Below are 21,815 nucleotides of genomic sequence, written 5' to 3' on the forward strand. Positions count from 1 at the left end.
TTTATTAAAAGATATCATATTAACCCAAAGAACCTTGTCCGCCTTTAAGCTTTTTGTAATGAAGTTAGTGAATGTGAATAAGTGAAAGATCTTATGTTTATGTCATATTTTAGTATATTGCCCCACTTGAATCTTGCAAAGAGCTTCCAAAATCTTGTGCCATTTCTGCTAAGATCCATGAATATTTTGCACCTTGCAAGTATAGTAGAAAATGTGCTGATTTTTGTGGCAAAGTTTTAAGGAATTGGCAAGCCTACCTAATTATTGAGAAATAAATGCTGGACTGTCCAGTGTAAGAAGTATCCAAGAGTCTCAGCAAATTTACTGAAAATCACAACCAAAAGACCTTGTGGTGAGATGTTCATTGTTCCTCCTCTTAGGCACTGACTTTCAGAGCTTATCACCACTATATATAATTACTATAGGACTTAAAATAACCTTGGAAAATACAGTAATTTAAAAATGCTTCAGTGAAATAGCACTTGGATATTTTCCAAATTTAGAACTCTTGTTTCCTTAAGCAGCTTATTTCACGTGCTGTTTCTCTTCAGTTCCCGTTTTTGGCTAATACACAGTTTGTTATAAAAATAGCTCATAATTAAGTGACAGATTTCTTATTTTAAACTCATGATGTAAGCGATGTGGTTCTTTTTGCCAAACTCTAAGGGCCAGATTGTTGTCCAGTCCCAATACAGATGCACAAAAAAGGAAGAGGTACATGGAGTCTTTCATTCTCAGTCATAGTACATCAGGTCAGGCAAAATGGGAGACCTTGCTCACAGGGAGCATGAGAAATCAACCCATCCAACATCACTGACATTTCTGGGGTGGAGAGAAGGGGACAGGAATAATGAAGTAAGCCAGGGAACACATCTTTGCAATTCGTCAGTAGAACAACCTTTCAGGGGAGGTGGGGCATACTGCATCTGTGATTATTACACTCCCTGTGGAGTCCAGGAGGAACTGTACCTTCTTGAATTTGTTGGGCCTAAATACATCCACACCACCCATGTATGAAGAGCTGTACACATGTTGATTTGAAATGATAAACCAACATATTCTGAAACTGTGTAATTTCTAAATGTGTGTTAGACAAGTTAAATCTAAGACCAGGTTTTGTTGATTGAATATATGGAACACTGATAAATTGTCTTGTAAAACTCCTCTGCGTTTCCTAATCAATGACTCCCTAATAAAAGGTGCAGGGCTTGATTTAGCACAGTTTATCTCCAATTTTTTGCACTTTAGCTCTGTAAGTCAGTATGATTACCATCACCACTTCTTATTCTTTGGTGAGTGATCTTAAAAGGCACAGAATTTTTTCTTCAAATGATGTGTAGTAGAACTTTTGTGAAGACTAGAAGAGGAAAGTTATATTTCTGTTGGGATTATTCTTCATGGTAAGGTCATTCATAGTTACTCATTTGTCATTTATGAAAAGTAAACAAAACGTTGGAATGATCAGACATTACTTTGGCAAAATTAATCTGCCCTATGTCCTCTACATGCAGTAACTGCCTAATGTTTTGTGTACATGACACTTTGTTTCTATTCCTCTCTACTCCTCATGCTCCCCTATACGCATTGTGAACTTGCCAAAAAGGCCTATGGGAAGGCTGGCTTTTGTTTGTTGGGGTTTTTTTCACTAGGCTTTGCAGAAAGGCTATAGGTGGAATGGCACAAAGGCTAAACTGAGTTCTAGAAACAGTCCTTCCACAGCACGGTTGAGGCACATTGCAGGGGAATTTGGCACATTCTTTGGCTATGTTCAGTTCGCAGTTTCATTATTGCAATATTTTTGTTATTAAAAATAACATCCAAAGTTACTCTTTTACAAATGTGCACATTAAGATTAAACCTAAACTTATTAACATCTCCAAAGAGTATTAATGGAAAAGTATATTTAACTTACATTTTTTATCCGCTGTGTATAAGAAAAAATAATAATCATTGGTCTGTATAGCCAGCATAATTCTGGTTTTCACTGCTCAGTAGACTTAAGCAGCCATTACATAATGCAATATTTGATCAGGACTAAAAATACTGTTGCAAATAAGATTAAGTGAAAGAAGTTTATGAAACAGTCTCATATATGCACATAGAAACATACCAGATGTTTGTATGGTAACTAATAGTATTTTAAGAAAAAAATATTTCAGTTCACTATGTAAACAAAACTATGAATGACCTTAATGTTCAGTTTAACTAACTAACTTATCCTTGGGTATGCTTGAATCTCACTTTGAATGTTAACTCTAAACAGCTAACCTGTTTCTTCCCTTTATTCACTTTTTCCACCTATCATTGCATGACACACAGGGTCAGTTTTGTGCATGACACCCGCTACCAGTATTGGTAGGTTCCAAATTTCTTTATTGATCTCTTTTATACTGTGTTCTGTACCTTCAGCTGTTTGGAAAATCATAAACATGACTTAGACAAGTACTTGATTTAAAGGTTTATTTGTCCTTTTGGTTGAGTTTGTAGGATTTTAGATTTATTTGTAGATGAAATTTGCCGTTTAGATAGATATGACATCACCTGCTATAAAAACTACACTGCAAAAGCATAAAATCATAAATTCAAATCTGCTTTTCAGTTTTTAAGAATTTTATTTATATATTTTATATTATCTAGTATTATAAATTTTGGAAAAGCAAGCTAATTTCATCAATGTTTTAAAGTTTCATAGTGGTGTGCCTATTTCTCCTTTTTGCTGTGTGTTAGAAAGTTTTATCAGAGTTTCCCAGAAACATACTTAATACTGGTATATAGTGTTGAGCAAGTGACCTAGGTTCTGAATCATATTCTCTCTTAATTATATTTTTGTGTTGAAAATGAGGGTGTGTTAGCACAGACCCCAATTCACATGAATAACCCTTATTCAAGTTGATAGTCTCATTGATTCTAATGGGGTGACTCAACTGAGTTTTTGCTACTCCTGTGAGGGGTTTTTCAAGAGCAGTTTTAAAGAATATCAAATTAATCGTCTCCAGTGCACACATTACTACATTTATCCTTAAAACAGTACAAAAATAAATTACCACAGAATCTGCTTTGCTCTTTTAGATCAAACAAATTAATATTTAAATCAGGAAAATTATTTTAGTGCCACTGAGTTTTGCCTGAAAGCAGATGGTAATTTAACTCAGATAAAATTAGTTGTGCAGGGCTAATGGAACATAAATCTAGAAACAAAAATGGTATGTGTAAAGCAAGGTTGAAAATACACATTTAACCCATACTAGTGGTAAATACAATTAATTAGTTTGTCTAATTCATATAAAATAAATTATTTTTTACCTTTCAATATGAAATGAAAGAGCCAGCTTTTTAAAATCTTCCATGGAATAGTGGTGATAAAGATATTTTTTAAATAGTATTTTAGCAAATTGAACAATTTTATTTAACAAAAGAAGCTATTTTGGTTGATACCTCCAACCTTGTCAAATTATTAAATATAACACCAGTAGTAATCACTTATTTTGTTTTTTTCTGGGAATCACTGATTATGTTGACAAACTTCCTTTAATTGTACTTGTAATAAGCTATTTTCCCTTTTTTATTTCTCTGCCACGCTTTCTTGCTTTGCATTGTGATTGCATGCCATCTGCTGGTTTAACCCATGATGGCTTGCTGCTCTGATATTCACCATGCCAAAATACCACTTCTATTACCATAATGCTACACCCTCCTGTTCATTGCTTCCATGGTTCCCCTCCTGAAAGTACCCATGATGCACAGCGCTACGTCCGCCACTGTCTCTGCAGCAACAACTCCTGCAACAAGTGTCCCCTTCGCCGCAACAGCCACAGCCAATCAGGTTTGCTCCTTTTAAAGCTTTCTTTCACAAATCCCAAACTCTAAATGAGTGCTGATATTTTTTTTTAAAAAAAATTCTCCTGGAGAATTTTTTTTCATGTTTACCCATCAAATTTTATTTTTAAGTAGTTTATAGCAAGTGTTTATGGACAGGTTGCACTTATTTAGAGTTAACATTTATTGCAAATAATGATGTAGCTATGTTTTGTGTTGCACTGTTTGTATCTAATATTGTGTAATTAACCCACTGAGTTAAAATCATTTCAGTAGTGGACTAAATATAAAGGTTTTTTATTAACTTCTGTTTTCAAAAAGAAAAAAATCCTTAAAAGCAGGTTCAGATGTTTGTGCTTGTTAATGTATATTTTTCTCCATAATTCATGTTAGTGACTAACTCATTGTGTTCAACAAAAGTGACTGAAATCATGCATGGATAAATTCAGCTGAAAAAAAAGCTTATAAAAAAAGAGAAAATAACTATTTCTAAAAGGATCAGCGAATGACTCAGATTTGTATTGTGAACATTCTCATCGAAGACTGTATTCCTTTTTCCACACTATATTTAAAAGGATGATGCCATCAAATACAAAACGGCATTTCCCCCTGAAAATATATATCAAATGCAGTTACAAGCAATCCCTAGTTTTACTGAAAGAGAAAAAAAAAGAGGGAAAATATTTCTTTTTTTCCCCCATTGGTCTTAAGTGTTAAGTTCAGGAACACCTCAGTGGATGTGGGTCTGTTGCTGCTCCCAGTATGTGAACTGGGCATTGCATCTCAATCTGTAGAGACTACTTTAATAACTACAGCTCCCCAGTTCAGGTCCTGTTGTGGCAGCCACAATGGTGGCCATTACACTACTTTGTGCTTTCGTCACTTTTACAGTATTATTAATGTGAGAGCTTGCATGCATATTCTTCCCCAGGCTTGGCAAGAGGGTGTTTACCAGTAACAGCAGCAATGAAAGTAAAACTTTCCTCCTGAAGAGGAATGGCAAAGGGAAAGTACAGGTTTGCTTGTCCTGGGCATGCTTCATTGTAGCCTTACCAAGTGACCTTTATAAATCTAACGGAGAAGCAGAAGCACACACCAGATTTTATTTGTTTAAAAACGGAATTTTAAAAAAATGATCAGAATCTGTTCTTTAAAGGTGTTCTACCAGAAAATGAACATGAAAAAAATTACTCAATTTCAAAACAATTGAAGTCTGACAACGTCAAAATAATAAAAAAGTTGCCATGACAACTCACATGTAATATTCTATGGCAAGTATACTATCTCTGAAATACAACGTGTTTTCGTAAAGAAACAGAAAACTATATTGACTCTTCCTTGCTTTTTAGAAAAGATCAACGTTTCCAAAATAGTGCTGCTTATGCCATTAGCCTTTTGTTCTGAACAGCATCAGTTTGTATATTCCTTTCTGAAGTTTAAGGGGGTTTTTTTAGAGAGAGAAACATTGATATTTGTGTTGAAGGCTAATGTAACAAGCAAATCATGCATATAAAATTCAGTTCTTTTTCTAATATTCTCATTTCTGTTTGGAGGGTTTGGTAAGAGAGTGAATAAAGTTGCAACAGAAGTTGGTTTAAAAGTGTCTAGTGATTTCCATAGGGGCTCTCACCTGAGTAATTTAACACAGGGCTGTCCAACGGATTGTCCACAGGTCATATGTCATCCAAGAGCAGTTAACATACAGCCTGAGGGCTCCTGCACCTGTCTCTCCCACTGCTGTGAGGCATTAGAGAGCCCAGGGGAGACAAGGGTCCACATGTCACTGGCACTGCTTTTGGGGTGGGAAGAGAGATCACGGTGGGGGGGCTGCACCTGCTACATATAGTCCATGTGGTATACATTCTGGGGGCTGCATGACGGCACCATGTCCAGGCCCTGGCTGTTACCGTAAACCCGGTACCATTCGGTCTTCTGAGAGACAGGCCTACAGTCCATCATCAGGACATTTTTGCATGCTTAGGCACAGGATTCAGGAACTGTTACAATTCCCTTACTGATTACCCTTTTTGAACACGAAATCAAAATACAATCACATTTCCCAGTGATCCTTGATTCCCTCTTAGCAGGTAAGGTATTATAAAGACCCAAGTCAGAAAAAGAGATGAGACAGGTCTATAACCCAGCCTTTTATTGATTACACCCTAGAGCAAAGAATAAGTATATATTACCTGCAACAGCACAATGCAGATTCTCACCTATACCAGGTGGGGGAGACGCAGGAGGGAGAAGGAAGGTGGTTTGCAGGTTGGCAGCAGGTTGTCTTCAATTTGCTGAGTCTTCCCAACATTCCACCCTGTTTACATCCAAATGTGGCTTATTTCAATCAGTATTCTGATTGGAGTTATTCAGATTTCTTTGATTCACCGAGACTTTGGAAACTGAACTGAACAAGCTTTTATGTGGACTTGGAAGGTGCCAATTAGCTGGGGCCTTTCTCTTTGTCAAAGGTACAGTTCTGGGCGACAGGACTTCTTACCTCTTTCCCTTACCATCTGATAATGCTACTTACATTGTTCTTTTTCTTTTTCTGTATGTAAATCAAAAATAAGGTTGTTTTCCCCAATCAGCATGAGGCAGGGGGAAGATAAAGCTACATCTTGGATTTGAGTACCAAGCCAGAGCAGGTAGCTGCTCAGCTCTGTCTTCAGCCCTGGGCTCAAGGCTGAAGCCAGAGCTGAACCGGCAATTGCCCTGGCTAGAATGGCTCACTTGGCAGGGAAGGGGGCTCTGGCTAGGGGGAGCACAGGGGATACCACAGGGAAAGAGAGGGGGAACCTGCAGTCTTCCCCCCACCATGCCTGTGCCTGCTTCTCCCCCCCCTCCAGCTGTCTCCTACTAACCTTCTGTTGCGCTCCCACCCCAGCCTGGTCTGGCCAGGAGCTGCCACCACTTCTTCCCAGATTAGGCTGGGGCCAGGCTGAAGCCATGCCTCAGAGGATCAGAGCCCTGGAGGAGCTGAGCTGTAATAGAAGGTGGGCAAGGAATCAGGGGCAGGCACGGTGTGAGAGTAGGGGGGCAGGCTGCAATGGGATGCAAGGGATTGGGGAGGCAAGCATGAGGAGCAAGAGGCAGGGGGCAAGCATAGACATGGAGGGGCAGGCAGCAGGTGGGCATGTGGCAAAGGGTGCATGGTGGGAAGGCAGTAGCGGAGGCAGGCAAAGGGAGATAAGGGGCAGGGGTTTGGCCTCTCACTCCCCACCATTGCTTCCCCTGCCACAGCAGTCAGGGGAGACAAGTATAAGATGTCCTTCCATTAACTAGATTCTATATGTAGAAAATTGTAACTAATTTATAAATTTCCATGTATATCTAATTGTTGGATGAGTTGTCTTAAATTTGGAATTGTCTTGGATTTAAGTAAAAATGGTACTTTACTGACTAGGCCAGTTGAAACATCTGCAAAGGTTCACTCTGAAACAGGCTTTTTGGCCTGCTTTAGCCACATTCCTGGAATTTAGCATAAGTCCAGGAAGAGAGTGGCTAAGGCTGACAGGTTAACAAAGCCACATTATTATTATTCCGATAGGATCAAACGGCAAAACATCAGTTGTTACTTTTAGCTGTAGTTCTACATTTTTCCAAAAAGCAATCATTTAGTGGTCTAATATTAGTGGCTTAAAAAGATTCTCATTCTACTTCCCCAAGCTACTGCTTATGATTTAAATATAAACTTATTGATTATTGATTGTATGCCAACATAAGCACATATCATTCATAACTCAGGCTTTTACTAGGGCAATAGTCTTCGTTGATCAATGTGATCAGTCAGTCACTGACCATGTCTAGACCCTGCCCTAGGCACACAGAACTTGGACAGCCCCAACTTAACATGTACTGGCTGGAGAGACAGAGCACCGTACATAATGCCATCATCTCTTTCTTTCTCTGTCAGCAAAGGAGCAGATACTGATATTTGCTTCTACTCCCTGCTCCCAGGCAAGTGATAACCTGGTTCCTTCTGGATTTGGCAGCATTTGTTTTCTATTCTCTTTGATTTGGGGGAAAAAGAATGCTTTACATTTAAAAGGAAAGCACCATAAAATCTTCTAATGTAAAAGGGATAAATCTTTTATTATAAAAAGCCCCCCAGTGAAATTAATGGAAAATACTAGAAGTTTTTCTTCTTCAGTGGGAATCATTGACTGCTGTCCCTTTCTGTTTCCATTGCTTGGCTTGTCATCATCTCCTTTGTCCTAGTCACTGGAAAACCCTGGAAGCTCCATAGCAGATTGTTGCATAGCGTATGTGGGGCTGGGAAATGCTTCATTGCTCTGTAGCCATGGTCTGCCTAATGGAGACCCAGCTAGCCTGAAAGGCTCAGTGGACAGTAACTATGGCCTTTAGAGTTTCTGCAGTTCAGAAAACAAGAGGAAAGGATTGATTTTCATTCCCCTTAAGACTTCCAGCTCATGAATGTAGTACCCAGCTCCTTATCCCCTGGGAAGCCTGCTGGATATATGGGGAGCATCACAGTACCCTGGGAAAAGAGGGTCTGCTATCACTTCTGTTAGAACTCCATTTTCTGGTCCCTGCAATATTGTTGCCTTCTTTTCTTATATTTATAGTGTGACCTCCCCTCTGAATGTCTTCTGCACCTTTTTTGTTGGCATTCCAGAGTATGCATCACATCAAGCTTCTATACCCAAAACTTGTCCTTATTAATGGACCGGATTTTGAAAAAAACCTTATAGTCAATATTATCCCCCTTCTTGGGAGGAGAGGGTGGCAGGGAGTGAATTGCTGACCTTTCTGGACTGACTCTGACAAGCCTAGCACCATGGAATCACAACTAGGAGGAGATACAGTGTCCAAAAGGTAGTTGATAGTCGCAGACCCTGACAAGTTTGTAATATTCTATGTTGGGCTCAGAAATTATTTTGTATGTGCTGATAGCATATTTTTTCTCTTAATGACACATTGTATAGAAATCATGCATGTCTGCTAGCCAACTGTGTGCTTTTTTTTGCTGTTTTTTTGGGAAAACAATAACAACAGTCAGGTCCAAAGTATGTTATGTTGCTGAAGGTACAATCCCTTGGGCTTTACACCAGGGAGGCAGCTTGCGTGACTGAGTATGACTGTATAGAACAAGAACTCTGCAGCTTTTTATATTAACTTTTGAATGGAATGAAGGCTTCAGGGGGAAAATAACATGATTAAAGTCTGTATCATAAACATAATAGACAATGGCATAGAGCGTGCTAAGGTTGCACAGGCAGCTATAGATCATTCCGATGCCCCATCCTTTCAGGTGTTTAATTTTCTAGTCTAAGTAACTTCCTTTTTTGTGTTGTGTGTTGCATGTAATTTCCTAAATTTTTAGAAAGAGAATGATAAAAAATATATCCTGTTATCTGCCACTGTAGCAACCTGATATTGTGCATCAGCTGTGCCACAGCACAGATCTCTAGAGCTTGAACTATTAAATACACATGTGCTGGTAGCAGAAGATGGCTATTATGCATGAAAGGAGAAGATAGGCTGCTTTAGAGGGCTATGAAGAAGCCTAGCATTGCTGACTGTTTTTGAGCTCCTGCCTCATATGGTGCCTCCAGGGAGAAGGGGCTGGAACACTGAGTTTGTGACAAATGTAGAGAGCATAGGGAAAAATTCAGTCTACCCAGTCATACTCACACTTTCAGCCCCATGGGCTGCATATGATGTGCCAGGCCAGTCCACAGGCCAAATTCCTTGCGGGGTCAGCACATGGACTTGGGTCCTACATGCCTGGATTGGGCCCCACAACTGGATCAGGCCATGTACACCCAAGCCAACTTGTCTGGATCGGACTCCATTGTGCCATCCCAGCAGGCAGGCACTCTGCACTGCCTTGGCCTGGTCCCACGCATGTGGATTCCCATGTGCCCAGTTCCACCCTAGCCCAACCCAGCATACTGGGATTCAGTCCTGTGCACCCAATCTAGCATTCAGGGCCACATTATCCAGCCCCCCAGGCTCCCTAGGGGTCCATAAATTGGGTAGCATAAGAGCAGCAATTAACATTGCCACCACTTCCGTGCCGCTAAATTTTTGGACCCAGCGGGAGCCTGGTGGGTGAGATGATATGGATCCATAGGCTGGATCTGGCCCACAGACCAGGGGTTCAGCATCAGTGGTCTAGCCCAATGCTACCTCCTCGTCTTCCTCCCAGCCACTTCTTCAGTTCCCAGTATAGAGGTGGTGGTAGCAGATGCTACTTCCCCATAGTTTGAGCCTAGCATGTTAGAGCATTTGTGTTCAGCTGTCATTTGGGCATACTGCCAAAAGGTTCCTGGGGAACATCAGGAAGGGACAGGAAATGATCATTTTTAATAGATTATAACTCAGCTGAATCTGAATGAAATTTCATGGTATGAAGAAAAGATATTCTCTGAATTCAAGGGCTTTTACACTGCTGAATATCAAAGCCCCCCTGTAAACAATGGACAAGCTAGAGTTTGTCCCAAAAAAGTCACCAGAATTGTAGAAGGGGGAATGTTAGATAATTTAAATGTAATGGTTTCTTACCACTTCCCCTAGTGCATGTGTATAGATACAGATATATAAAAGGCAAAGTATTCATATTTATATAGATTGTAAGTATAGCAGTCATAACCACTTCATGCAGATTTTAGAAGAGCGCAAACAGTATTTTCTCTGTACATTCCAAACACCTTTGATAAAACATTTAATTAGTGCGTATCTAAATAGTGAGTATTCAAAACAAAACAATTATTGTGCATTTAGCAACATTCAGCAAAGCTATGAAAAATCAAACAGACACATTTATGTTGATGTTATTTGGGAGGGCTATTATTCTGGGTTCTTAGCTGCAGCCGCCCTCTTCCCAATTAATGCTAAGGTATGTTTATTTTTATCAGAAAAGCATCAATGCAGCTGCTTTGCCAGTATCAGTCAGTCACTTCTGCAAAACGTGTCCATGTGTGTCTTAACTAGGGAAGTAATTTGATTTTTCTACACTAGAATGGAGGAATGGAAGCATGGAGCCTCAGGGAAGGAGGGATGGAGTTCACATTTCAGAGTCAAAGCTACAGTGTTAACTCTATCACAGCCACTGTGGAATTAGCAGTAGCTTTTAACTGAGCGGCCAGCAGCTGTTGCCAGTGTGCCAGTAGCTGTGAAACTTTATCTTTTGCTTGACCAGCACAGATCAGGATTCAGACATGGGGTCAGGATCCCTTACAGTCAGAATTTAGCCATGCCTCTGAAAAATATTTTTTCTTCACTCAACCTTCCCAAATAATACATAATGTGTGCATCTTATTTTGAGGGTTTGTAGCAAACAGAAAATATGGTGCTTTTCTTAGCAACATGTTCCTTTGATGGGGCGTGTGCCCTTTTGGGCCTCCCCTCTGTACATGTTAATTTGTACTGCATTTCATGGCACTGCCATCATCGATATTGTCTTCTCTTTGCTGCATCTTAATACTTTCTCCCCTCCTTGGGTAAGAAAATTAGAAGCGTCTCTCTTTCTATAACATCTAGACATGTCTTTTCTATGGCTTTTTCTTGCTCTCAGGTTTTTAAGTTGTGTCCATACTGTTAGAGTGATGCCCTACATAAGTTAAGCACACCAGATATCTTTATTGTGTAGGAGAACTTTGTTCTTGGGATGTGCATCCTTATGCAGGTCTTTTGCTTTCAGAATGTGAAAATATCACAAAACTCAGTTATATGTCATGGGGAAGTCCTTGGGGACCATTTCCAACATAAGTATCAGAGTGTCAGATGAGCTCCATACACCATGAGTAGGGATCTATCTAAATTGCACAGGAAGTGTGATGTGCAGTGGCTCCTTTGATCTTGTTCTTTTCACTGTCTGCCCTCTCCCCGACTGCCTTTCCCCCAGCCTCTAACTGGTGGAGGGGCCCCAGCAGCCTTGTTGCTGGTCAGTTGGGAGGCAAAAACCACAGCATATTTAAAGCTGCAATTTTTGCCTCCCAGCCAGTCAGGAGCAAGTGGTAGCAGGGGGGACAGCGAAAAGAACAATATTAAAGAAGCCATTGCACAGCACACTTCTGGCACAATTTAGGTACATCTCTAACCATGAGCACCAGCTCTTCAGGCAGACCCTCTATCTCCTCTATTACAGAGAAAATAGCAGGTTGTGCCACTGCGACTGGAGCTCTAAGGAGGTTCTCTATCCAGGACTCCTTGAGTCTCTCCATCTCCTTGCCCACCTAAGTCCAAGACTCATGGTCCCATGAGGATACTATGGAAGTTAACTGAGGCTCTGGTAATGATACCATGGTACTACTTTACAGTTCCATCAGTGAGCTGTGGGGTATAATTAAAAAAATCAAAGATAGACACCCAAGGCTCTTCTCCAAATTACCTCAGTGGAGCAGGTTGTTAGATCTAACTTCCATTCTGGTGCCAAAATCTCCAGGCCCGCTACATCCAGGTGGAATGCTGTTTTGGCAGCCTGCTCTGTTGGCCATGGTGTCAAGTTCCTTTGTACTTAATCAGTACTCCAGCCATGGTCTTCCAGCCTCAGTCTTGATTCCTGTAGCTTATATGGGTTGCTCATTAGAGTCCCCATCTAGTTCAGACTCCAAGCACAGTTCTGCATTGCCTTTGGCTTCAGCTCAGAGAACCAGAAACTCCTTGAAAAGAGAGTCTTGGTTTTCCAAAGTGTTCTTGCAAACTCCTTGGTTCCTGCCAACCCTTCTGGTGTAGCCTTAGTGACTTCAGGGTTTCCAAAAGCCATTTAAGTATCACGCAAATTCTCCTTGAGTCTGGGGATAGGTTTGGTCATCTGGGGATTCTTCTTGAATCTGGGGATAGGTTTGGAAGGAGCTAGGTAGGAAATACCAAGTTTCAAATGGAATATAACCTCTGAGTTTGTTTCCTATTAGTCTGCTAAAATTTTCACCACAACAGTCTTTTTTTTCTCTTTAAATACAAGGTTTATATACTGCTTAATTTAATTCTGTTAGTGACTTGTAGCTGTAAAGAAATAGTACTCCTGTTACAGCTCTGTGATTTCACTGGTTTTGTTCTTGTTTTTCAGCAAGAGCATTGTAATATCTGTGTTTATATATTGAGATAATTTATCTCTTGATAGTTTGCCAGCTTCAGTAAATGAAGAAAAAGCCCAGTGAATACTGTTCCAGTTCTTGGTGGTTATGGGAAATTATGGAACTCCAACTTACTTTTAAAATGATAGCCTTGCCCCCATTTTGGCAGTACAACATAGTACAACTTTATTTCATGTAACATCTTTCATACACACTGAATTCTAATGCTTCATGGAGCACCACAACAGCCAATATAACATAAATATTACAGAAAACGCTATATAAAAAAATTATGTTGCGTTTATATTTCATCCTTTCTATAAGGTCAATAGGAAAGGAAAGATACTAAGGGATACATAAAACAGGGAAAAGATTAATTTAAGTATTATATGTGAGAATAGAAGAGATAAGTTGAAAATCTTGTGACACAGTTATCTGACACAATTGACCTAAATTATGCATCAGTTTCTCCACTAAACTACATGTCAAACTGGAAATTATGTAGAAATATTAATGATTAATTATTATTCAATGCTTTTTAGTTTTAGAAAAATAACTACAAAAATGAAACAGGTAAAATAGTAGTATTATGTACAAGTACAAAGCCAAAAGCCTAGTTAAAATATTTGCAGTAGACTGCAAGTGGAACCAGTTGTTTTTTTTTAAAAAAAAGGTAACTGTGCCAAATGCTTAATCATGATGTTCTGAAGTTGAGGAGTTGTGCATGGCAGTGTCTTATACCTCCTGCATGACTTTTGTCTTATAAGAAAAGGAATAAGATTAGGCAACAATGACAGAAGAGCTGTCTGGGAAAAGAGGAGATGGAGCGAAGGTTGCAAAAACAAGGTAGTTACTATATAGGAAAATTAAATTCTCTTAGATTGGATTTTTGCATAGAAGCCACCTCTGCTAACTGAGCAGCTGCTAAGCTTCAGTGTATTCCTTCCACATACCTCTTGAGAAAAGATCTGGCTGGCTGGTTGTGGTCATCTTTGTTGCTGTACAGATTTTTGAAAGAACTCTTGAGTCTTCTGATCTCTCTGTCCCTGAAAGAAAACTCCCAAACTTGCAGAAAAGGGGTAGGGATATACATTACACATAAACCAGTTTAAGTGATCAGAAAGTGGTTTAAACCTGTAACAGAACGGGCATTCAGTGCACATAAACTGTTTTGAAAATGGCTGAAACTGGTTTGAGATAAACCTGGTTGAATGTAGTATCAGATTTAACTGATTTGGGTTAAACCAGTTTATGCAATGTCTGTCCCAGACCCCCTCCTGGTTTAACTAATACCAGAGTCCCCCAGCATCCCAGATGCTTTGCAGCCCTGGGTGGAATGCTCTGCTCTGCCTCTGCCTGGCTTCCCCTTGCCCCACCCCTCACCACTCCCTGAGCAGGGATTCCCCCCTTCCCTCTTCTACAGCACAGACCGTAGCCAGCATGTGGTATGCTAGATAAAGCTGAGAAGTGTCTGTGTAAGTCAAACAGGACAAAAGCAGATAAGACATAGTCCACTTAGGGCTTTTTGGAGCTAATCAGCAGGTCAGCTGGTAATGTCTCTCTAGTCCTTCCTTGGAAAAAGTTGTTTAAGAAGAGCTTGAACTAATGAGAGAGGCTTTTGTTTTCTTGATGGGGTGCTAAATGTTCTGTAATCAACTCCCTGCTGGGCTGGTCAAGAGCAGTAAGAGGGAGGGGGAAACCCCTCCCAGCTGGGGCCTGGCCATGCCCCCCACCCATCTCAGCACTTTGGAAGGGAAGGGAGGACTGCTCTAGTGTCCTCCAGCTTCTAGCCTGAGCCACTGCAGTCATATGCCTGCATTTCTTCAGTCCAGAGGGAATGTCTGTGCAGTTAGACTAACATGCATGTTAGACTAATCTGCAAAGATTGAATCAATTCAGGCTCTGGCTTTTTGAATGTCTGTTCCTAGCCATGGAGAATAGTGACAAAACATGGGCCAGGTAAAGTAAGAATTTGCAAGATGACGGGGAAATAACTTTTTGTTGATTAAAGTACTGTCTTGTGGAGTCAGGACCTTAGTAGGTACATAATTACATTACATATAGGGCTCTTCAAAATGCTGTTATTATTTAAATGGATACATGTCATCCTTACCTGGTGCTAAAAGAACTCATGAAATGTCTGACTTTTTTAAAAGTTTGGTTTTATGAACTTTTTCCTTCTTAATGTTAGTTGTAACATGAAAGACCAAAGAGGAAAAATATTTGACTCTCCTACTCTAGGTTTTCCACTTTAATGGCATCTAGCGATGAGAACCAAGCCTGCTACTTAGCTTCTCCCTTTTTGGCATTCACAAATGCCCCTGTTTTAGGGAGTAAACCATCTGTGTCCTCTCTGTGTTAGGGCCCTGTGAGCAAGAGAAAATATCCTAACAATAAACCCAGTCTCCTTCAGAAATAAATTTAAAAGATTGCTTCACTTCAGTAAGCTCCTTCAGTTCTTTTCTTTTTTTACTTAGATAATGTTGTGGTCTCCAAGTCTGCACTTGTTCTGAAAAATAAGAGACCTAAAGAAGCCCTGCCTTCTCCCTACTTAATGAAAAAACTCTACAGTTTCCAAAAAACCCTCCTTGTGTTCACATCCCTTCTTAGGCCCCTGCTACACATTATATATACATTATGCAATTAACTGGTTAATTGTGCAATAAATTTAGACCAGCCACATGTGCAAAGTAAGACCAACCATAAGCGCAAAGTAATTATCACACAATTAACTGGTTAATCGCGTAATAAATTTAGACCAGCCACAAGTACAAAGTAATGATCATACAATGAAAATCGCTATCCAACTATAAAAAGGGCCAACCAGCCATAAAGTTAGTGCTTGAAGATGTGTAACAACTCTGTAGCTGGTTTCTATCCACGTTTAATTTGCATGTGTAGCAGGGCCCTTAGTCACACAAAAAAATGGGAAAGTCCAGAAAAAGAGATGGAAGGACGGAGGACTCCCTCCAGAACTATTTAAGATAGCACTAGCTGATGAAAACCAGCCAGTGGTTCTCAGGCCTTTCAGACTCAAGGCACACCATGGAAAATACTTAGCTTTCACTTGTTTTTTGACTCTGGAATAATAATAAATTCTGTTGCAGAGAGCTCAAAAAGACCACAACAGATTCAAATGTTTTTGACACTGGATTCTATTTGACATGTCTGTTTTTTTGTCAATCATATGGCCATGTTTGCACACCTAGCAGAGCTAATATTAACCAACACCCCATAGCACTCTTAACAAGTGTTCACAGCACCCCAGGGTGTTGTGAAACCCTGGTTAGGAATCACTTCTCTGGAGAAACAGGACAATGTTACTGGTAAGCCCTTGAATATGCTCCACTGCCTGAAATCCTGCTCCCAATGACCATCTGGCTGACCTGAAATGGTTCTGCTGCATTAGGTTCTGGTTCTGAGCCTGCAAGAGCACCATAAGATGTTTTTTCCATTTCTCCTCTAAGATCTCCCCAAGTGCAGCTACTGCTTGGTCTAAATAGTATAACCAGGGGCCTTATTTTGGCTAGGAAGTGGCATAACACTCCCATTCTGTCAGTCTACAGCTGACACATCTACTGTTCCTCTTATGAGGTGCACAGCTCTACATTTGCTCAATGGGGATCCTTCAAACAGCTCAAGAGGCCTCTGTTACGATCCAGCTTGATCCTGGCAGCTACAAAGGAAGGAATCCCCTTCAGGACTTGAGTGTAGCGATATCTACTTGACACACAGAAGTATGATTTAGTATAAAGATATCCTCTTTCTTCAGTGGTCTAGTAGTTAGAGCACTTGCCCAGGACATGAGGCATCTGGATTCTGTGGCTGCTGTCAACCTCAGGGGGTTTGAACTCATATCACCTTTCACAGCATGGGGCTCATCAGTGTTTTCAGTGGGAGGCACTGCTTTAATCAAGCTTAGCTTTGTGTGAGGGCTACTTGCAAAGCACCCCACACTGCTGCCACTACATCTGCATCTGCATCTGCATCACAGCTCCCCCTGCGACAGTGCTGCTCCCTGGTGCCCAGGTAAAGCCCCTCAGCTCTGCAGGCCATATAAAATGACTCTGCAAGCCAAATTCAGGCCACAGGCCTTGGGTTGCCAACTGTGTCATAGCAGATTATCTTAAGCACCAGGGGCGAAGTGAAAGCACCCTCCACCATTCCTTTTGAAGATGGCTTATTGGGGAGCCAAGAGTGAAAGATTTATGGGGCAGGGCAAGCAAGAGGGACCCTGACTTGGAAGATCAGTGAGCCCTTGGAGAGGGTGGAGGGAATCCTAGATTCAGGCCCCTATTCCCAGTGCTGGTTTTGTATTTTATACAATGACAATTTACACTACTGTAAATGCCATTGTAAGTAATGGTGTTATTCTGCTTTATACTTTAGTAAGAGAGAAAGGATCTGACCCAGCAGAATTGCCTCTGTGCAAGTGACTCTGTCCTGCAAAATAATCTGAAATCGTGTTTATCATCAATCACATTGCTATGCCCACTCTATCCTTTTGTGTAAGCTAGAGGTGTGGTAGAAGTCTTGTAAGAGAAGTGTAATTTCAGGGGATTTGGCAGTGAACAAAGGAGGCTGGTATCCCACAAGATAGAGTGGGCTAGCAACATAAGGCTGCAGAATGCAAATGCTGAACCCAAAAGCCTCTTATTTTTCTGTAAGGAAAGACAGACACAATGAGATTTGCTATTAACAGTCTTCCAGCCTTTATTTTCTTCTCTCCAAACACCCTCATACATTCCTTTCTATTAAGGATTCTGATTAATGTGTTCCTGAATAGAGAAGTACTGTAATTAGGACTACAACTAGAAGTCTTCAGTATCAGTACTAGTATGAATTTCAGTATTGATACTAAGACAGCTTCACAGGGAAGGCATGTTCATCAGATGGAGCACTTTGTAAAAAGAAGCTTGCTCTTTGCTGTTTGTCCATTCAGTGATTATTAAATGCTAAATATTCACAAACAAGACACAAACATTCAGAGCAAGGACTTCCCCCTCCCCACACATACACACACCAAGCCAGAGAGCCAGGCTCCCATAGAGTCAGGCTTTCTCTTCTGACGCCACCTTCTTTTCCTCTTGGCTGCCTGGTGGGGCAGCTTCAACAACAGGAATAAAAGATACTCTCTTCATATGCTGTGGATTAATGGGTAGGGTACTCTCCTGGAACAAGGCTGGTGAGGTTGCCCAGGACTTAAGCATCCCGGATCCTGGAGTATTTAGCAAAAAATGGGCACAACCCCCACACCACTTGCAATGTCAGTTACTAGTTTTGTTTTTTCTTCAAATCAGATTTCAGTTAGTGAAACCGGATTGCAACAGGGCATAAATGGAGTTAGATGTCTCGGTGGCCAAGCTGTATTGCTTCTTAGAGTGTGCAGTAGCCATAGAGATGGAGACATGTTGCATCTAGATGCCTAAACATCTATTGTGCAGAAAAAAATAAGATTGTACTTGGTGTCTTAGACTGCTTGCAGTTGTTAAAAAATAAATAAAAGTGGCACTTTACTTTAAACTCGGCATACCCCCGTGCAAAACCCAGCATATGCTCAGAAGAGACAGCACGTTAGTTGGACCCAGCCCGCCTGACGTCTGTATAGATCCAGCACTTTAGTGGGGCTTTCTTGGCTCTTTTATCCAGTAGCTGATTGAATCATCTTTAGATGAAAGCACCAAAAAGCCTCGCTGAAGCGCCTGATCTATACAGATGCTGCAGAGCTAGGTCAAACTAATGCACTGCTTCTTCCTATAAGGTGTGAGGGGGAGGGGGGGTTCTTAACATCTGCTAGCACCCTTAAACATCTAAAAGCAAAGTGTGTTGAACTTAGGCATCTTACAGGTGAAATAAGATCTGGGCCTATGCCTATAGCAGTATGAAATAGTTTATTTACAGTTAATATCTTTGATCATGAAGGTATTGAAAGGGACCTTATCCTAGAAGGCTAAGCAGATAGCAGCACTTAGTCCATGTATAAGGCACATAAAAGGTTGCACCTTAAAGATCCAAAGTTACTCATTCTGTATTTCATGCTAGATGCTTGAGACCCAAGAGCATGAATTCAATCAAATAATATCTTCTAAGAAATAGAATCCCATATAAGTAATTTTAACTTGCAGAACAAGTTAAAAAGATTGGAAAACTTTACAAACCCAATAAGCTGATCTTGAAAGCTCACACTGTTTTCAAGAAAAGACTGTAGCACACTCATTTGCTAAAAATGTTGACACTGTACAGTACCGTATTTACCTGAATCCAAGACAACTGAATTTAAGATAACCCCCTCTCCCCTGCAATAAATGTATTATCATTTTCCATGTATAGAATCAAATTGTTGGAGGGCCATCTTAAATTCAACCCCCCCACACTGCTGCAGTGGGAAAGTAGCAGAAAGGTAGGTGGTGGGGGAACAAAAAGTGGGGGAGGAGGTGGGAGAGTCAAGCAGCCTGACCTTTGCCTCTTCCCCCATATCTTGGTCCCTGCCACCTCTCCCACCCCCACTTGCCCTGCTGCTCTCTGCCCCTCTCAGTCCCTGTCCCCTTACCCCTGCTACTTGACCTCCCTATGCCTGCACCCTCTCGGTGCTTGCTTCTCATTGGCCTCCCTATTCCCCCAGTACCTGCCCCTCCCTGCAGCTTCTCTCCTCCCTGTTCCCCCACTGCCACTTACCCTCCAGCTTCAGCTGTGACAGGACAGTAGCCCCACTCCAGCCTGGAACATGGAACACATGTTGCTTTGGCACCAGCCCCCAACCCAACCATGCAGCAGCTTTTGTGGCAGCAGCAGCAGCCTTAGCTAGACACCAGAGCCAGAGCCTGGGTTAGAGCTGCTGCTGCCATGCCAAGCTGGGGCCAGAGCAACCATGTGCTAAGTGCCAGAGCCTTGCTGGAGGGTATGTGGCAGGGGTAGGAGGCAAATGCTGTGGAGGGACTGATGTCAAGGGGGCGGGGAGACAGTGGAGAGGGAGATGGCAGCAGCTACAGTTCTGACCCCAGCACCAGGTCAGGGCCAGAGTTAGAGCCACAACAGCCACCTGTCCCCCTGCCACTTTGCACCAAGACAAGAAGAATCCAAGACAAGAAGCTTTTTCACTGTGTTGCATGGAGAAGAAAAACCTTATCTTGGAATCAAGTAAATACAATATATATAGAAACATTGTATTAACAGACCTATGTGTCTTTATGTGTCAGTGGGAATTCTGTAAAGCAAAAACAAAAAGTCACCACAGAAATTAAGAGACTCAATATTTGAAATCTAATACAAAATTAAAAATCTAATACAAAAATGAAGCAGCTCTTCACTCTTACCTGTCTTCACTAGCATTGTGGACACATTTGGTTGTGCTAAACAGTCACACTACAAAAGTAATTCTAGGTGCCAGATATTTGCAACAGGATAATTATGTAAAATCTTTAGATCATATATTAGATATATATAACAGTATTACATGGGAATGAAGTGGGGCAAGGACTCATTTCCAAAAGACTGAAATCTTTTTACTTTTTTTCTCTCATAAGCTAGCTAGATGGCAGTATCTTCACATAGGAGGATAAAGAAGCCAAAAAAACCCCTCAAGCTTTATTTCCTTTTTCTTTCACATATCTAGGTATCCTTCTCTTTCTCTTATTATGCTCTATTTTAATTTTTCTCTCTGTTTCTGAATTTAGGCTTTAGTGTAACTAACTATGTTTGAGGAGGCAATTACTGTATAAGTCTCTGCTTTTTTATAATTTTCCAGATAAATTTGCTTTTAGGTTATGTTCTTGCCAAAAATAATATTTTGGGGGAGTTTAGTAATATTTTTGGGGTATTTTTTAATTATCTAAGCACGGGTCAAGTTTTCTAAGGTAAAGTGATTTCATAAACTTTGGGAAGAAAATGAGTTAGTTCAACAGTTAACAATGAAGGAAGGTTATAACAAGAATTTGATTTCCCTCAAGATTTTAACACTGTTGCAGCATGTAAGCCAAGATGTATTTGTATGGAACTATGCACCCGAAAATAAACTGCAGTTGTGCTTGTAACTTGGGGTAGGTATGTTGCCCACATCACTCACCCTTCCTGCACTTTTGACAGTTGGTCCTTGAAATAACCAGAAGTAGTATTTTGTTTCAGTCGTGGTCTGTCCACGAAACATTTAGCCAGGCAGTCATGCCATTTTTTAGCCCTGATCCTGCAGAGGTCTGTCTGCCTAGCTACATCCAGTTGGAGAATCAAGGTCTACATTTATTTGCTGTTCTGTCAGTTTTGCCTTCTAGCTTAAGTCAGGGATCCGTTGCCCTTGACTTACTACATCTTTGGCACAAAATCATGTGCAATGATAGCACTGACATAACTATGTATATACGTATGTGTATACAAGAATCCTCAAGAAGAAAATTAATGAAAACATAAATGGGCAGAAGTCAGGGAATTCATAGCTAGACTTTCTTTGGAGACCTTGATTGGTCCATATTGCACATATGTATTAACCAAAAGTACAGTAATACAAAATAATGTTGTCTTTATTTGTGAGGAGTGTGCAAGTCAGCAGAGTTACACTTGGCTTTTCTTAATGCCTTTATGCCTCCAAGTTCTGAATCATAATACATTAGAAAAAAATTACAATAAAAGAAGCCTCAGTTTGAACCCTTTTTGGGGGGAGGGTGTTGATTTGGGGTTTTTGGAGTGGGGAGGTGTTTTTCTTTTCTCTTTCTTTTCTCTCTGTCTCTCTGTCTCTCTTTTTTTACTGTGAAAATATCTTGACTTGCTGCTCCTGTGGAGTCTAGAGAAATGTTAGCTGTGCTTTTTGTGCTTGGCAGCACCCATACTAAAGGTGCGAAATTGTTAATCCCTTTCTCATTCTAAATGCTTTTAGTACAGGTGAAATACAAGAAGGAAACAAAATAGAAACCAGGTCTTACATAAAAAGAAAGGAGGGAATTGAGAAATGAGGTGCTGAAGAAGTAGCAC

The 21,815-nt window shown here is 40.7% G+C and overlaps 1 protein-coding gene across 8 annotated transcripts in view; it reads left to right on the forward strand.

Annotated features, from left to right (window-relative positions):
* MBNL2 (muscleblind like splicing regulator 2) overlaps positions 1 to 21,815 on the forward strand; it is a 185,621-nt gene that overhangs the window by 154,074 nt on the left and 9,732 nt on the right. For 4 of the 8 annotated variants that reach the window (XM_019524728.1, XM_019524726.1, XM_019524732.1 and 1 more), the window contains 2 exons: positions 2,320 to 2,355; positions 3,729 to 3,823. The exons of 2 other annotated variants lie outside the window; for them this stretch is intronic. In XM_019524728.1, coding sequence (XP_019380273.1) covers positions 2,320 to 2,355; positions 3,729 to 3,823 — 131 coding nt within the window. The remainder of the gene's footprint in view (positions 1 to 2,319; positions 2,356 to 3,728; positions 3,824 to 21,815) is intronic. 2 more of the 8 variants (XM_019524731.1, XM_019524734.1) reach the window with 1 other exon arrangement.

This window comes from Gavialis gangeticus, unplaced genomic scaffold (assembly GCF_001723915.1).
Source record: "Gavialis gangeticus isolate Ggan-Ray unplaced genomic scaffold, GavGan_comp1, whole genome shotgun sequence".
NCBI lineage: Eukaryota > Metazoa > Chordata > Crocodylia > Gavialidae > Gavialis > Gavialis gangeticus.